The 18,688-nt window shown below is 31.6% G+C and overlaps 1 protein-coding gene across 1 annotated transcript in view; it reads right to left on the bottom strand.

Moving 5' to 3' along the window:
* LOC139507642 (proton-coupled zinc antiporter SLC30A5-like) overlaps positions 1-18,688 on the bottom strand; it is a gene marked incomplete at its 5' end in the record, with an annotated part of 48,742 nt that overhangs the window by 9,810 nt on the left and 20,244 nt on the right. Inside the window, 2 exon segments of the mRNA XM_071295833.1 lie at positions 2,731-2,860; positions 12,898-13,055. Of these exon segments, the coding sequence (XP_071151934.1) occupies positions 2,731-2,860; positions 12,898-13,055 (288 nt within the window).

The raw sequence follows: 18,688 nt of genomic DNA, 5'->3' as shown, positions 1-18,688 counted from the left end.
TATTGATTTTCTTCTGATTATTATTAGGTCTTTCAACCTTTCCATGGAAAGACCTATAGGTTTTGTTCTGATTATTATTATTTTTTTTTTTTCTTCCGGCAACTTTTTTTTCCTTCGCTGTTTTTTTTTGTTTGGCAAGATGTCGCTTAGACATATGGTATATAATATCAAACAGTTAATACGCTTTTGAAACTGACACCGCGTAACAAAAATCTTTTCCATGTAAGAGTTATCTCCCCAAACACTGTTTTTCTTGTTATTACTTATATGTCGCAACCGTATGAGAAACCAACAATTTTTTTTTACCAAATTGCTCGTTACAAAAAATTCATTCTCAGGATGATTTGATTCATTTTGACTGAAGCTATCCGGACTCCATATACATGTAAGAGTTATTCCCCCTTTTGCATTTGATATAACTGATTTGCATTTCTAACTGGTAAACGATAAGTGATATAGGCCTAGGGTCTTTTGATTTGAGGTCCTTGGTCCAAAAAAATGAAAATTAGGTCAAGGTCAAAGGTCAAGGTCATATTCTTTATTTTGGCTTATATTCACTTGGTTTTATAAACGGTACAAGATATTGACAAGATATTTTTGATAAATTGTCAATTGCAACATGTCGTAACTTGTGAATTTCGATTAAAAGTGTACATAGACATAAAATGGGAGTTTTTGCCCCTCTTATATTTAAAATTAAATGTAAAGTTATATAACTCATTAACTATACATATTACATACCTAGGGTCTTTTGATTTGGGGTTCTTGTTTTATGACCTTGAAATTGAGGTCAAGGTCATCAGTAAATTTGACGTTCTAGATTTTGACCGTTGGTTAAAATTCATATTTATACATCATAAAGCCATGGAACTGACATTTTCAACTGGATTTTAATGTTTTCATATCAAAATAGTTCTGTACTGGTGGAAAGACCTTCAAGTGTTCTCTGAACAATTGGTTTTTAATTTTTAATTTTTTTTCTTCCGCCTAATTTTCTTTCCTTCGCTGTTTTTTTGTTTCGCAAGATGTCGTTTAGATATATGGTATATGATATTGAACAGTTAATACGCTTTTAAAACTGACACAGCGTAACCAAAAACTTTTCCATGTAAGAGTTATCTCCCCGAACACTGTTTTTCTTGTTATTACTTATATGTCGCAACCGTATAAAAAAACGACAAATTTATTTTATCAAATTGCTCGTTATATCCTAGGGATGATTTGATCAATTTTGACCAAAGCTATCCGGAGACTCCATATGAGAGTTATTTCCCCTTTTTTGTTTGATATAAGTGAAATGTATTTCTAACTGAAAAACCATAAGTGATAGAGGCCTAGGGTGTTTTGATTGGAGGTCCTTGGTTAATAAAAATGAGAATGAGGTCAAGGTCATGTTCAAAATTTTGATTTTGGCTTGTTATCTATCATTTTCAGAAATCTTATAAGATATCGACAAAATATTTTCACACAATTGTTAGTTGCGACATGTCGTTTAACACATAAATTTTAGTCTAAAGGGTACGTAAACATTTGATGCGAGTTTTCCCCCCTTTATATCTTATATCAGTCGTATGGTAATATAACTTATTAACAATATAAAGTAAAGACCTAGAGTCTTTTGATTTGAGGTCCTGGGTTTATGACCTTGAAATTGAGCTCTAGGTCATATGTTAAATTAACGTTCTAGATTTTGACCTTTGCTTTTATGTATTCATGTTAAAGCTATTAGACTTTTTGCATTAGGTTGCAAGCAATATGACGTTGAAAAAACTATCCGGAAGTGACCTTTTGGTAACCGAAAGTAGCTAATTTTTGTAATAAATTATTGTAAAAGTATGTAAAACCATATATTTTTGGAATCAGTGTCAAGTACACTATAAGACAGTACCGGAAAGTAACACATTTTGAACTGGAAGTAGAAAATTATCTCCCTTATTTATATCTTTTTGTATAGAAACCTTATATTTTTAGAATAAGCGTACAATAAGTTGCCATTTGAAGCTGAAATTAATATTTTAAAACCAAATTTTAATACTTTCATATCAAAATAGATCTTACTGGTGGAAAGACCTTCAATTGTTCTCTGAACAATTGGTTTTTAATTATTATTATTATTCTTTAGCAACCATATATTTTTGAACTTACAAAGCTATGAATAATATAAATATGAAATTTCTAATACTGGAAATGACATTTTTGTCCCTAGCAACGACTTACAAGTCCTTAGCAATCACTTATTTTTTTAACTTGAAAGACTATGAATAGTACATTTTTAATACTGGAAGTAATATTTTTATCCTTAGGAATGATTTTTGTCCATAACATAAAAGTCCTAAGCACCATATATTTTTGAACTGAGAAGGCTATCAATAAAATAAAAAAAGGTAAGACCTTTCAATTGTTCATGAACAATTGACTTTTTAATTCTATAATCATTTCCTTTCATATCAATGTTATGTAAGTGAGTTTTTTTTAAAACTTTTATATAAATTATTGCGAATTTTTCCTACTGGGAATAATGCAACTAGGTGAGTATCACAATAATAAGAACTTGGATTTTGATAAATAAAACAAAGATCTGAATACAGATTGTTCTAAAAGCACATTAATTAAACTAACATTCTTGTCAATTTTTGAGAAATCACAATAATTTCTGAATTTACAGTAATACTATTTTTATACAATTCTCTTCCAAGAAAGGTTTTCTCTTAATAATGCCAACTGACTTACAAACAATCTTTCTGTGTGTATCTCTGGTGGGTGAAATAATCTAGAAAGTCCTTCTGTGAAGACAAATATCCCAATCACAACCAGGAACAAACCATTTATAAATCCTGATAACACTTCTACTCTGTCATACCTACAAATATAAAAAGTATAAACAAACCATTAATAAATCCTGATACCGTATTTGGGCATGTATAGTCCGCACTTTTTTTCCTTAAATATGTAGTTTGTACAAGGGGTGCGGACTATACACACCTATAGACGGTTTTCGAAATTTATAAAAAAAAAAAAAAAAAAAAAAAAAAAAAAAATTTTAATTTCGTTTTTTTCTGCACTAATAATGTATATTGGAGACGTTAATTATATTTATTTCAATTAATTCTTATTCTTTTTAAACTTTTCTCTTCAAAATTGATTAGTCAAAGTAAAGGTGTTACATCCTGTATAGGTAATCAAGAGGGGTAATTAAGGATTAAGTATGGGTGTGTAGCAATTAAATAATGATGTCAAGTTTTGACAGGTGTAAAATATTATAATCCCCAGGCAATAGAACAACATGATCAATGAAAAGATTATATAAGATTAAATAGTTTAAAAATTTTGATTACTGCTAATTAATTTAGATAAATGTTTGATCTGTTTTTTCTTTTGTTCCATAATATTCAAATTATTTCTGTTATATTATATATCAGCTTGGACATACTTAGACAAATGTTGATTTTAAAAGGGATATTTTGATTAATAATTACTTTTATAAAATTATCAAATATTAATTACCTGATGAAAAGCTCTACCATTTCATTATTTTTATGAAATAAATAAAACAAAATTTATTATTTTTATAAAAAACATGGAGAATAGATCACTTTCAGTGGATTTTTACAGTGAACTAGACTTTGTTAAAAAAAAAAAAAAAAAAAATTTTTTTTTTTTTTTTTTTTTTTACAAAACTTTTTTTCTCGATTTTAAGGGGATGAAAAGGGGGTGCGGACTATACATAACTGCGTACTATACACGGCCGAATACGGTAACACTTCTACCCTGTCATACCTACAAATATAAAAAGTATAAACAAACCATTTATAAATCCTGATAACACTTCTACTCTTGTCATACCTACAAATATAAAAAGTATAAACAAACCATTTATAAATCCTAATAACACTTCAACCCTGTCATACCTACAAATATAAAAAGTATAAACAAACCATTTATAAATCCTGATAACACTTCTACTCTGTCATACCTACAAATATCAAAAGTATAAACAAACCATTTATAAATCCTGATAACACTTCTACTCTGTCATACCTACAAATATAAAAAGTATAAACAAACCATTTATAAATCCTGATAACACTTCTACCCTGTCATACCTACAAATATAACCAGATGCTCCGCAGGGCGTAGCTTTATACGACCGCAGAGGTTGAACCCTGAACGGTTAGGGCAAGTATGGACACAACATTCAAGCTGGATTCAGCTCTAAATTTGGATTGTGATTAAATAGTTGACACAGCATAGGTTTCTGACACAGAATGAATGTGTTCTAATGAACTTAAAATTTTTGTTTCTCTTAGAGCAATTCACTATGCTGTTGAATATTAATCCTCTCAAAAAAATGTTTGAAGAAATTTTCTTTTTTATTTATGAAATTTCAAATGAGAAAAATTGAACCCAATTTTTTTAATCACATCCCCCTTTCCCTTATTCCAAAACTAATCTCAATTAAAATTTCTAATGGAGTTTGCAACAATAACTACTCATTTAAATACATCATAAAATATTAAGATGTAAAAAAACTGCTTGTTATCACTGAATGGTAAAGATTATTTTAATTTATCAGTTGGTAGTAAAAAGTGAATATACATTGTATATTGTATATAACAAAGATTTAAGTTGATTCTGGACAAAGAAAGATAACTCCAATTAAAAAAAAATCTTGCTATTGCACAATATTTTGCAATTAGATATTTCTTGCTTACTATTCTGGACAAAGAAAGATAACTCTAATTAATTTTTTTTTTGATATTTCACAATATTGTGCAATTAGATATTTCTTGCCATTGCGCAATACTGTGCAATTGAAAAGACTTGCTATTGCACAATACTTAATATAATAATTTTAGATCCTGATTTGGACCAACTGGAAAACTGGGCCCATAATAAAAAATCTAAGTACATTTTTGAATTCAGCATATCAAAGAACTTCAAGATTTCAATTTTTGTTAAAATCAGACTAAGTTTAATTTTGGACCCTTTGGACTTTAGTGTAGACCAATTTGAAAACAGGACCAAAAATGAAGAATCTACATACACAGTTAGATTTGGTATATCAAAGAACCCCATTTATTCAATTTTTGATGAAATCAAACAAAGTTTAATTTTGGACCCCGATTTGGACCAACTTGAAAACTGGGCCAATAATCAAGAATCTAAGTACATTTTTAGATTCAGCATATCAAAGAACCTAACTGATTCATTTTTTGTCAAAATCAAACTAAGTTTAATTTTGGACCCTTTGGACCTTAATGTAGACCAATTTGAAAACGGGACCAAAAGTTAAGAATCTACATACACAGTCATGACAGTTAGATTCAGCATATCAAAGAACCCCAATTATTCAATTTTGATGAAATCAAACAAAAGTTTAATTTTGGACCCTTTGGGCCCCTTATTATGTTGGGACCAAAACTCCCAAAATCAAACCCAACCTTTCTTTTATGGTCAGAAACCTTGTGTTTAAATTTCATAGATTTCTATTTACTTATACTAACATTATGGTGCGAAAACCAAGAAAAATGCTTATTTGGGTCCCTTTTTGGCCCCTAATTCCTAAACTGTTGGGACCTAAACTCCCAAAATCAATACCAACCTTCCTTTTGTAGTCATTAACATTGTGTTTAAATTTCATTGATTTCTATTTACTTAAACTAATGTTATTGTGCGAAAACCAAGAATAATGCTTATTTGGGCCCTTTTTTGGCCCCTAATTCCTAAACTGTTGAGACCAAAACTCCCAAAATCAATCCCAACCGTTCTTTTGTGGTCATAAACCTTGTGTCAAAATTTCATAGATTTCTATTAACTTAAATTAAAGTTATAGTGCGAAAACCAAGAAAATGCTTATTTGGGCCCTTTTTGGCCCCTAATTCCTAAAATGTTGGGACCAAAACTCCCAAAATCAATACCAACCTTCCTTTTGTGGTCATAAACCTTGTGTCAAAATTTCATAGATTTCTATTAACTTAAATTAAAGTTATAGTGCGAAAACCAAGAAAATGCTTATTTGGGCCCTTTTTGGCCCCTAATTCCTAAAATGTTGGGACCAAAACTCCCAAAATCAATACCAACCTTCCTTTTGTGGTCATAAACCTTGTGTTAAAATTTCATAGATTTCCATTCACTTTTACTAAAGTTAGAGTGTGAAAACTAAAAGTATTCGGACGACGGACGACGACGCCGACGCCAACGTGATAGCAATATACGACGAAAATTTTTTCAAAATTTGCGGTCGTATAAAAAATGAACCCAATTTTTTTAATCACATCCCCCTTTCCCTTATTCCAAAACTAATCTCAATTAAAATTTCTAATGGAGTTTGCAACAATAACTACTCATTTAAATACATCATAAAATATTAAGATGTAAAAAAACTGCTTGTTATCACTGAATGGTAAAGATTATTTTAATTTATCAGTTGGTAGTAAAAAGTGAATATACATTGTATATTGTATATAACAAAGATTTAAGTTGATTCTGGACAAAGAAAGATAACTCTAATTAAAAAAAAATTTGATATTTCACAATATTGTGCAATTAGATATTTCTTGCCATTGCGCAATACTGTGCAATTGAAAAGACTTGCTATTGCACAATACTTAATATAATAATTTTAGATCCTGATTTGGACCAACTTGAAAACTGGGCCCATAATAAAAAATCTAAGTACATTTTTGGATTCAGCATATCAAAGAACTTCAAGATTTCAATTTTTGTTAAAATCAGACTAAGTTTAATTTTGGACCCTTTGGACTTTAGTGTAGACCAATTTGAAAACAGGACCAAAAATGAAGAATCTACATACACAGTTAGATTTGGTATATCAAAGAACCCCATTTATTCAATTTTTGATGAAATCAAACAAAGTTTAATTTTGGACCCCGATTTGGACCAACTTGAAAACTGGGCCAATAATCAAGAATCTAAGTACATTTTTAGATTCAGCATATCAAAGAACCTAACTGATTCATTTTTTGTCAAAATCAAACCAAGTTTAATTTTGGACCCTTTGGACCTTAATGTAGACCAATTTGAAAACGGGACCAAAAGTTAAGAATCTACATACACAGTCATGACAGTTAGATTCAGCATATCAAAGAACCCCAATTATTCAATTTTGATGAAATCAAACAAAAGTTTAATTTTGGACCCTTTGGGCCCCTTATTATGTTGGGACCAAAACTCCCAAAATCATACCCAACCTTTCTTTTATGGTCATAAACCTCGTGTTTAAATTTCATAGATTTCTATTTACTTATACTAACGTTATGGTGCGAAAACCAAGAAAAATGCTTATTTGGGTCCCTTTTTGGCCCCTAATTCCTAAACTGTTGGGACCTAAACTCCCAAAATCAATACCAACCTTCCTTTTGTAGTCATTAACATTGTGTTTAAATTTCATTGATTTCTATTTACTTAAACTAATGTTATTGTGCGAAAACCAAGAATAATGCTTATTTGGGCCCTTTTTTGGCCCCTAATTCCTAAACTGTTGAGACCAAAACTCCCAAAATCAATCCCAACCGTTCTTTTGTGGTCATAAACCTTGTGTCAAAATTTCATAGATTTCTATTAACTTAAACTAAAGTTATAGTGCGAAAACCAAGAAAATGCTTATTTGGGCCCTTTTTGGCCCCTAATTCCTAAAATGTTGGGACCAAAACTCCCAAAATCAATACCAACCTTCCTTTTGTGGTCATTAACCTTGTGTTAAAATTTCATAGATTTCCATTCACTTTTACTAAAGTTAGAGTGCGAAAACTAAAAGTATTCGGACGCTGGACGACGACGACGACGACGACGAGGACGACGCCGACGCCAACGTGATAGCAATATACGACGAAAATTTTTTCAAAATTTGCGGTCGTATAAAAAGTATAAACAAACCATTAATAAATCCTGATAACACTTCTACTCTTGTCATACCTACAAATATAAAAAGTATAAACAAACCATTTATAAATCCTGATAACACTTCTACTCTGTCATACCTACAAATATAAAAAGTATAAACAAACCATTTATAAATCCTGATAACACTTCTACTCTGTCATACCTACAAATATAAAAAGTATAAACAAACCATTTATAAATCCTAATAACACTTCTACTCTTGTCATACCTACAAATATAAAAAGTATAAACAAACCATTTATAAATCCTAATAACACTTCTACTCTGTCATACCTACAAATATAAAAAGTATAAACAAACCATTAATAAATCCTGATAACACTTCTACTCTGTCATACCTACAAATATAAAAAGTATAAACAAACCATTTATAAATCCTAATAACACTTCTACCCTGTCATACCTACAAATATAAAAAGTATAAACAAACCATTTATAAATCCTGATAACACTTCTACCCTGTCATACCTACAAATATAAAAAGTATAAACAAACCATTTATAAATCCTGATAACACTTCTACTCTGTCATACCTACAAATATAAAAAGTATAAACAAACCATTTATAAATCCTGATAACACTTCTACCCTGTCATACCTACAAATATAAAAAGTATAAACAAACCATTTATAAATCCTAATAACACTTCTACTCTTGTCATACCTACAAATATAACCAGGTGCTCCGCAGGGCGCAGCTTTATACGACCGCAGAGGTCGAACCCTGAACAGTTGGGGCAAGTATGGACAAAACATTCAAGCGTGATACAGCTCTGAATTTGGATTGTGATCAAATTTTTGACATTACATGATTTTTTTTAACACAAAACAAATGTCAAGATTTTACAAATCAATTAAAGATTTCTTCTTCAAACCTTTTTAAATCTAAAATTAAATAGTTGACACAGCATAGGTTTCTGACACAGAATGAATGTGGTCTAATGAACTTAAAAGTTTTTTTTTGCCTTTGAGCAATTCACTATGCTGTTGAATATTAATCCTCTCAAAAAAATGTTTGAAGAAATTTTCTTTTTATTTATGAAATCTGAAATGAGAAAAATTTAAAACCCTGTTCACATCCCCGTTTCCCTTTTTCCAAAACTGATATCAATTCAAATTTCTAATGGAGTTTGCAACAATAACTACTCTTTTAAATACATCATAAAATATTAAAATGTAAAATAAAGTGCTTGTTATCACTGAATGGTAAAGATTGGTTGGTAGTAAAAGTGAATATACATTTATTGTATAAAACAATAAAAAAAACTTCATCAGCAACATTTTATATTGGCAAATTTCCAATGAAGTTATTTACATAAAGTTATTGGCAAATAAAAATAGAAAATGACATCATAGTCATGTCGAGCATATGTCCAACATACATTATCTAAAAACATTTTAGATAAGATAAGGAAAAAAAGCTTCATCAGCAACATTTTATATTGGCAAATTTCCAATGAAGTTATTTACATAAAGTTATTGGCAAATAAAAATAGAAAATGACATCATAGTCATGTCTGGCAAATTTCCAACATATATTATCAACTACTATTCTATACAAAGAAAGATAACTCCAATTGAAAATTAATTGCTATTGCACAATATTGTGCAATTAGATATTTCTTGCTATTGTGCAATACTGTGCAATTGAAAATTTCTTGCTATTGCACAATACTTGATATGGAATCCTGATTTGGACCAACTTGAAAACTGGGCCCATAATCAAAAATCAAAGTACATATTTAGATAAAGCATATCAAATAAGCCAAAGAATTTAATTTTTGTTAAAATCAAACTTAGTTTAATTTTGGACCCTTTGGACCTTAATGTAGACCAATTTGAAAACTGGACCAAAAATTAAGAATCTACATACACAGTTAGATTTGGCATATCAAAGAACCCATTTATTCAATTTTTGATGAAATCAAACAAAGTTTAATTTTGGACCCCCATTTGGACCAACTTGAAAACTAGGCCAATAATTAAAAATCTAAGTACAATTTTAAATTCAGCATATCAAAGAACCCCAAGGATTCAATTTTTGTTAAAATCAAACTAAGTTTAATTTTGGACCCTTTGGGCCCCTTATTCCTAAACTGTTAGGACCAAAACTTCTTAAATCAAACCCAACCTTCCTTTTATGGTCATAAACCTTGTGTTTAAATTTCATAGATTTCTATTTACTTATACTCAAGTTATGGTGCAAAAACCAAAAATAATGCTTATTTGGGCCCCTTTTTGGCCCTTAATTCATAAACTGTTGTGACCTCAACTCCAAAAATCAATCCCAACCTTCCTTTTGTGGTAATAAACTTTGTGTTAAAATTTCATTGATTTCTATTCACTTATACTAAAGTTATTGTGCGAAAACCAAGAATAATGCTTATTTGGGCCCTTTTTTGGTCCTTAATTCCTAAACTGTTGGAACCAAAACTCCCAAAATCAATCCCAACCTTCCTTTTGTGGTCATAAACCTTGTGTCAAAATTTCATAGATTTCTATTCACTTAAACTAAAGTTATAGTGCGAAAACCAAGAAAATGCTTATTTGGGCCCTTTTTGTCCCCTTATTCCTAAAATGTTGGGACCAAAATTCCCAAAATCAATCCCAACCTTTCTTTTGTGGTCATAAACCTTGTGTTAAAATTTCATTGATTTCTATTCACTTTTACTAAAGTTAAAGTGCGAAAACTCAAAGTATTCGGACGACGCCGCAGCCGACGACGACGCCAACGTGATAGCAATATACGACCAAAAAATTTAAATTTTTGCGGTCGTATAAAAATTACTTTGAAATAATTTATATATGTACAAATGTACACCAGATGCTCCGCAGGGCCTAGCTTTATACGACCGCAGAGGTTGAACCCTGAACGGTTGGGGCAAGTATGGACACAACATTCAAGCTGGATTCAGCTCTAAATTTGGATTGTGATTAAATAGTTGACACAGCATAGGTTTCTGACACAGAATGAATGTGTTCTAATGAACTTAAATTTTTTGTTTTCTCTTAGAGCAATTCACTATGCTGTTGAATATTAATCCTCTCAAAAAAATGTTTGAAGAAATTTTCTTTTTTATTTATGAAATTTCAAATAAAAAATTGAACACAATTTTTTTTATCACATCCCCCTTTCCCTTATTCCAAAACTAATCTCAATTAAAATTTCTAATGGAGTTTGCAACAATAACTACTCATTTAAATACATCATAAAATATTAAGATATAAAAAAACTGCTTGTTATCAGTGAATGGTAAAGATTATTTTAATTTATCAGTTGGTAGTAAAAAGTGAATATACATTGTATATTGTATATAACAAAGATTTAAGTTGATTCTGGACAAAGAAAGATAACTCCAATTAAAAAAAAAATCTTGCTATTGCACAATATTTTGCAATTAGATATTTCTTGCTTACTATTCTGGACAAAGAAAGATAACTCTAATTAAAAAAAAAATTGCTATTTCACAATATTGTGCAATTAGATATTTCTTGCCATTGCGCAATACTGTGCAATTGAAAAGACTTGCTATTGCACAATACTTAATATAATAATTTTAGATCCTGATTTGGACCAACTTGAAAACTGGGCCCATAATAAAAAATCTAAGTACATTTTTGGATTCAGCATATCAAAGAACTCCAAGATTTCAATTTTTGTTAAAATCAGACTAAGTTTAATTTTGGACCCTTTGGACCTTAATGTAGACCAATTTGAAAACGGAACCAAAAGTTAAGAATCTACATACACAGTCATGACAGTTAGATTCGGCATATCAAAGAACCCCAATTATTCAATTTTGATGAAATCAAACAAAGTTTAATTTTGGACCCTTTGGGCCCCTTATTCTGTTGGGACCAAAACTCCCAAAATCAATACCAACCTTCCTTTTATGGTCATAAACCTTGTGTTTAAATTTCATAGATTTCTATTTACTTATACTAACGTTATGGTGCGAAAACCAAGAAAAATGCTTATTTGGGACCCTTTTTGGCCCCTAATTCCTAAACTGTTGGGACCTAAACTCCCAAAATCAATACCAACCTTCCTTTTGTAGTCATTAACATTGTATTTAAATTTCATTGATTTCTATTTACTTAAACTAAAGTTATTGTGCGAAAACCAAGAATAATGCTTATTTGGGCCCTTTTTTGGCCCCTAATTCCTAAACTGTTGAAACCAAAACTCCCAAAATCAATCCCAACCGTTCTTTTGTGGTCATAAACCTTGTGTCAAAATTTCATAGATTTCTATTAACTTAAACTAAAGTTATAGTGCGAAAACCAAGAAAATGCTTATTTGGGCCCTTTTTGGCCCCTAATTCCTAAAATGTTGGGACCAAAACACCCAAAATCAATACCAACCTTCCTTTTATGGTCATAAACCTTGTGTTAAAATTTCATAGATTTCCATTCACTTTTACTAAAGTTAGAGTGCGAAAACTAAAAGTATTCGGACGACGACGACGACGCCAACGTGATAGCAATATACGACGAAAATTTTTTCAAATTTTGCGGTCGTATAAAAAGTATAAACAAACCATTTATAAATCCTGATAACACTTCTACCCTGTCATACCTACAAATATAAAAAGTATAAACAAACCATTTATAAATCCTGATAACACTTCTACTCTTGTCATACCTACAAATATAAAAAGTATAAACAAACCATTTATAAATCCTGATAACACTTCTACCCTGTCATACCTACAAATATCAAAAGAATAATCCTCAGTCAGGAATGTAATGTTCAGTGGTTGTCATCTGTTTATTTGGTTCGTAAGTGCTTATGGTTTTTATATAGATTAGACTGTTGGTTTTACCTAGAAACAGGACTATTTGACTAAATGGCATCTTTTATTATTAGTTAAAAGTAAAGCAACTTTATTTCTATGTTTCGTAATATTTTTTAAAATCCAAATAAAGATTAAGAATCAGTTTTTTTAATTACACTTCTTATAAACAGCTTACCCATAAGAAAATATTCTTGTAGCTTTCCATCGACTCATAATGGCTGCATATAACCCCATAACTAATGCTGAACAATCAAATAACATATGGAAGCCATCAGATATCAGGCCTAAACTATTGGTCCACACACCATATACAAGTTCAACAAACGTAAAACACTGTAAAATATAACATCTTATGTAAAATCGGGCCTAAACTATTAATACACACACCATATACAAGTTTAACAAATGTAAAACACTGTAAAATATAACATCTTATGTCAAAATCAGGCCTAAACTATTGGTTCACACACCATATACAATTTCAACAAACGTAACTAGAGGCTCTCAAGAGCCTGTATCACTCACCTGATTCTACTTGGGTTTTTGAAATCATATGAAAAAATATAAAATTTGGCTAAAAGTGAAACAACACAACCTCATTGATAAGGAAAGGAACATGTTTAATTTCATTCAAAAGCCCGCCACTGGCGGCCATCTTGGATGGCGGTTCGGCTACAAAGTAACAACACTTGGTCAGCACCTCATAAGGAACATTCATGCAATGTTTAGTTTTATTCCATTCAGTGGTTCTCTAAAAGAAGTCATTTGTATGCATTTCCCATAGGGTCCTATGTTAAACTAAGTCCCCTGCTGGCGGCCATCTTGGATGATGGATCTGCTACAAAGTAACAACACTTGGTCAGCACCTCATAAGGAACATTCATGCAATGTTTAGTTTTATTCCATTCAGTGGTTCTCTAAAAGAAGTCATTTGTATGCATTTCCAATAGGGTCCTATGTTAAACTAAGTCCCTGCTGGCGGCCATCTTGGATAATGGATCGGCTACAAAGTAACAAGACTTGGTCAGAACCACATTAGGAACATTCATGCCATGTTTGATTTCATTCCATTCAGTGGTTCTCTAAAAGAAGTCATTTGTATGCATTTCCCATAGGGTCCTATGTTAAACTAAGTCCCATGCTGGCGGCCATATTGGATGATGGATGGGCTACAAAGAAACAACACATGGTCAGCACGGCATAAGGAACATTCATGCAATGTTTGGTTTCATTCCATTCAGTTGTTCTCTAAAAGAAGTCATTTGTATGCATTTCCCATAGGGTCCTATGTTAAACTAAGTCCCCCGCTGGCGTCCATCTTGGATAATGGATCGGCTACAAAGTAACAACACTTGGTCAGCACCACATTAGGAACATTCATGCCATGTTTGATTTCATTCCATTCAGTGGTTCTCTAAAAGAAGTCATTTGTATGCATTTCCCATAGGGTCCTATGTTAAACTAAGTCCCCCGCTGGCGGCCATCTTGGATGATGGATTGGCTACAAAGTAACAACACTTGGTCAGCACTCCATAAGGAACATTCATGCTATGTTTGGTTTCATTCCATTTAGTGGTTCTCTAGAAGAAGTCATTTGTATGCATTTCCCATAGGGTCCTATGTTAAACTAAGTCCCCCACTGGCGGCCATCTTGGATGATGGATCGGCTACAAAGTAACAACACTTGGTCAGCACTCCATAAGAAACATTCATGCTATGTTTGGTTTCATTCCATTTAGTGGTTCTCTAGAAGAAGTCATTTGTATGCATTTCCCATAGGGTCCTATGTTAAACTAAGTTCCCGGCTGGCGGCCATCTTGGATGATGGATCGGCTACAAAGTAACAACACTTGGTCAACACCCCATAAGGAACATTCATGCCATGTTTGGTTTCATTCCATTCAGTGGTTCTCTAGAGGAAGTCATTTGTATGCATTTCCCATAGGGTCCTATGTTAAACTAAGTCCCCCGCTGGCGGCCATCTTGGATGATGGATCGGCAACAAAGTAACAACACTTGGTCAGCACCTCATAAGGAACATTCATGCCATGTTTGGTTTCATTCAATTCAGTGGTTCTCTAAAAGAAGTCATTTGTATGCATTTCCCATAGGGTCCTATGTTAAACTAAGTCCCCTGCTGGCGGCCATCTTGGATGATGGATCGGCTACAAAGTAACAACACTTGGTCAGCACCCCATAAGGAACATTCATGCTATGTTTGGTTTTATTCCATTCAGTGGTTCTCTAAAAGAAGTCATTTGTATGCATTTCCCATAGGGTCCTATGTTAAACTAAGTCCCCGGCTAGCAGCCATCTTGGATGATGGATCGGCAACAAAGTAACAACACTTGGTCAGTACCTCATAAGGAACATTCATGCCATGTTTGGTTTCATTCCATTCAGTGGTTCTCTAAAAGAAGTCATTTGTATGCATTTCCCATAGGGTCCTATGTTAAACTAAGTCCCCCGCTGGCGGCCATCTTGGATAATGGATGGGCTACAAAGTAACAACACTTGGTCAGCACCTCATAAGGAACATTCATGCCATGTTTGGTTCCATTCCATTCAGTGGTTCTCTAGAAGAAGTTCAAAATGTAAATTGTTAACGACGACGACGACGGACGACGACGACGGACGACGACGACGGACGCCAAGTGGTGAGAAAAGCTCACTTGGCCCTTTGGGCCAGGTGAGCTAAAAACCTGTAAAATATAACATCTTATGTAAAAATCAGGCCTAAACTATTGGTTCACACACCATATACAAGTTCAACAAACGTAAAACACTGTAAAATATAACATTTTATGTAAAATCGGGCCTAAACTATTAGTCCACACAACATATACAAGTTCAACAAACGTAAAACACTGTAAAATATAACATCTTATGTAAAATCGGGCCTAAACTATTAGTCCACACAACATATACAAGTTCAACAAACGTAAAACACTGTAAAATATAACATCTTATGTAAAATCGGGCCTAAACTATTAGTCCACACAACATATACAAGTTCAACAAACGTAAAACACTGTAAAATATAACATCTTATGTAAAATCGGGCCTAAACTATTAGTCCACACAACATATACAAGTTCAACAAATGTAAATCACTGTAAAATATAACATTTTAATGTAATATAAGAACTAAACTATTGGTCCACACACCATATACAAGTTCAACAAAAGTAAAACACTGTAAAATATAACATCTTATGTAAAAATCAGGCCTAAACTATTGGTCCACACACCAAATACATGTACAAGTTCAACAAACGTAAAACAGGGAGACAGATTTGTAAAAGCAAATTGCTTGTTTCTGAATCCTTAATATTATTTCATTGTATAATATGTTTAATGTTGATTTATCTGAATAAATATTGTTTAAACTAAACGTAAAACACTGTAAAATATAACATCTTATGTAAAATCGGGCCTAAACTATTGGTTCACACACCATATACAATTTCAACAAACGTAAAAACCTGTAAAATATAACATTTTAATGTAAAATCAGGCCGAAACTATTGGTCCACCCAACATATACAAGTTCAACAAACATAAAACACTGTAAAATATACCATTTTAATGTAATATCAGGCCTAAACTATTGGTCCACACAACATATACAAGTTCAACAAACGTAAAACACTGTAAAATATAACATTTTATGTAAAAATCAGGCCTAAACTATTGGTTCACACACCATATACAATTTCAACAAACGTAAAAACCTGTAAAATATAACATCTTATGTAAAATCGGGCCTAAACTATTGGTTCACACACCATATACAATTTCAACAAACGTAAAAACCTGTAAAATATAACATTTTAATGTAAAATCAGGCCTAAACTATTGGTCCACCCAACATATACAAGTTCAACAAACATAAAACACTGTAAAATATACCATTTTAATGTAATATCAGGCCTAAACTATTGGTCCACACAACATATACAAGTTCAACAAACGTAAAACACTGTAAAATATAACATTTTAATGTAATATCAGGCCTAAAATATTGGTCCACACAACATAAACAAGTTCAACAAATGTAAATCACTGTAAAATATAACATCTTATGTAAAATCAGGCCTAAACTATTGGTCCACACACCATATACATGTACAAGTTCAACAAACGTAAAACACTGTAAAATATAACATCTTATGTAATATCAGGCCTAAACTATTGGTCCACACACCATATACAAGTTCAACAAACATAAAACACTGTAAAATATACCATTTTAATGTAATATCAGGCCTAAAATATTGGTCCACACAACATAAACAAGTTCAACAAACATAAAACACTGTAAAATATACCATTTTAATGTAATATCAGGCCTAAAATATTGGTCCACACAACAAATACAAGTTCAACAAATTTAAATCACTGTAAAATATAACATTTTAATGTAATATCAGACCTAAATTATTGGTCCACACACCATATACAAGTTTAACAAATGTAAAACACTGTAAAATATAACATCTTATGTAAAATCGGGCCTAAACTATTGGTCCACACAACATATACAAGTTCAACAAATGTAAATCACTGTAAAATATAACATTTTAATGTAATATAAGAACTAAACTATTGGTCCACACACCATATACAAGTTCAACAAAAGTAAAACACTGTAAAATATAACATCTTATGTAAAATCAGGCCTAAACTATTGGTCCACACAACATATACAAGTTCAACAAATGTAAAACAATGTAAAATATAACATTTTAATGTAATATCAGGCCTAAATTATTGGTCCACACACCATATACAAGTTCAACAAAAGTAAAACACTGTAAAATATAACATCTTATGTAATATCAGGCCTAAACTATTGGTCCACACAACAAATACAAGTTCAACAAATTTAAATCACTGTAAAATATAACATTTTAATGTAATATCAGACCTAAACTATTGGTCCACACACCATATACAAGTTCAACAAAAGTAAAACACTGTAAAATATAACATCTTATGTAAAATCAGGCCTAAACTATTGGTCCACACACCATATACATGTACAAGTTCAACAAACGTAAAACACTGTAAAATATAACATTTTAATGTAAGATCAGGCCTAAATTATTGGTCCACACACCATATACAAGTTCAACAAAAGTAAAACACTGTAAAATATAACATCTTATGTAATATCAGGCCTAAACTATTGGTCCACACACCATATACAAGTTCAACAAAGGTAAAACACTGTAAAATATGACATCTTATGTAAAATCAGGCCTAAACTATTGGTCCACACAACATATACAAGTTCAACAAATGTTAATCAGTGTGTAATATAACATTTAAGTGTTTTTAAAAATAAAAATCTAAACACTATAAAATATAACATGTTATCAGCTTTTTACAACAAAACATGATTGGATAAAATTTGAAATTTCAATTATATATGAGAGAAAAAAATTGATTTCTATTAATATACAATCAAGTGTTGTAAATTTATATTCTTCCCTAATCTGTACACTGCATTGACACACATTTGTATAATGTAAAGCACAGTATATGATGAGGGTGTCAAGACTTGCAATACACAAGACCGTCGGAAGGGGAGGAGCGTCGGGTTTCGATTCCCCTCTTTCAAAAAAAATAAATAAATAAAAAAATATTAGAAGAATTTTCAGGCACAGATGAGCATGTTCTCCACGCTGATGGTTACCATGATCTTTCTGTCACAGAATAGAACACCTATGATACAGTTTGAGAGATCATCTTTAGTATGATGTCCATTATTACTGACTGACTAGCATATATATTTGTTTACCGGCCAGCTGAAGGATGCTTCAGGGTGCAAGAATCTGGCTGCATTGAAGACCTATGGGTGGCCTTCTACTGTTGTCTGTTCTACGGTCGGGTTGTTGTTTCTTTGACACATTCCCCATTTCCATTCTTAATTTTATTATCTAAAATATTGGCAAATTACA

Source organism: Mytilus edulis, unplaced genomic scaffold (genome assembly GCF_963676685.1).
Source record: "Mytilus edulis unplaced genomic scaffold, xbMytEdul2.2 SCAFFOLD_115, whole genome shotgun sequence".
NCBI classification, from domain to species: Eukaryota; Metazoa; Mollusca; class Bivalvia; order Mytilida; family Mytilidae; genus Mytilus; species Mytilus edulis.
Note: the sequence above shows the minus strand (reverse complement) of the source record. Positions and strands in the feature narration are given on the sequence as shown.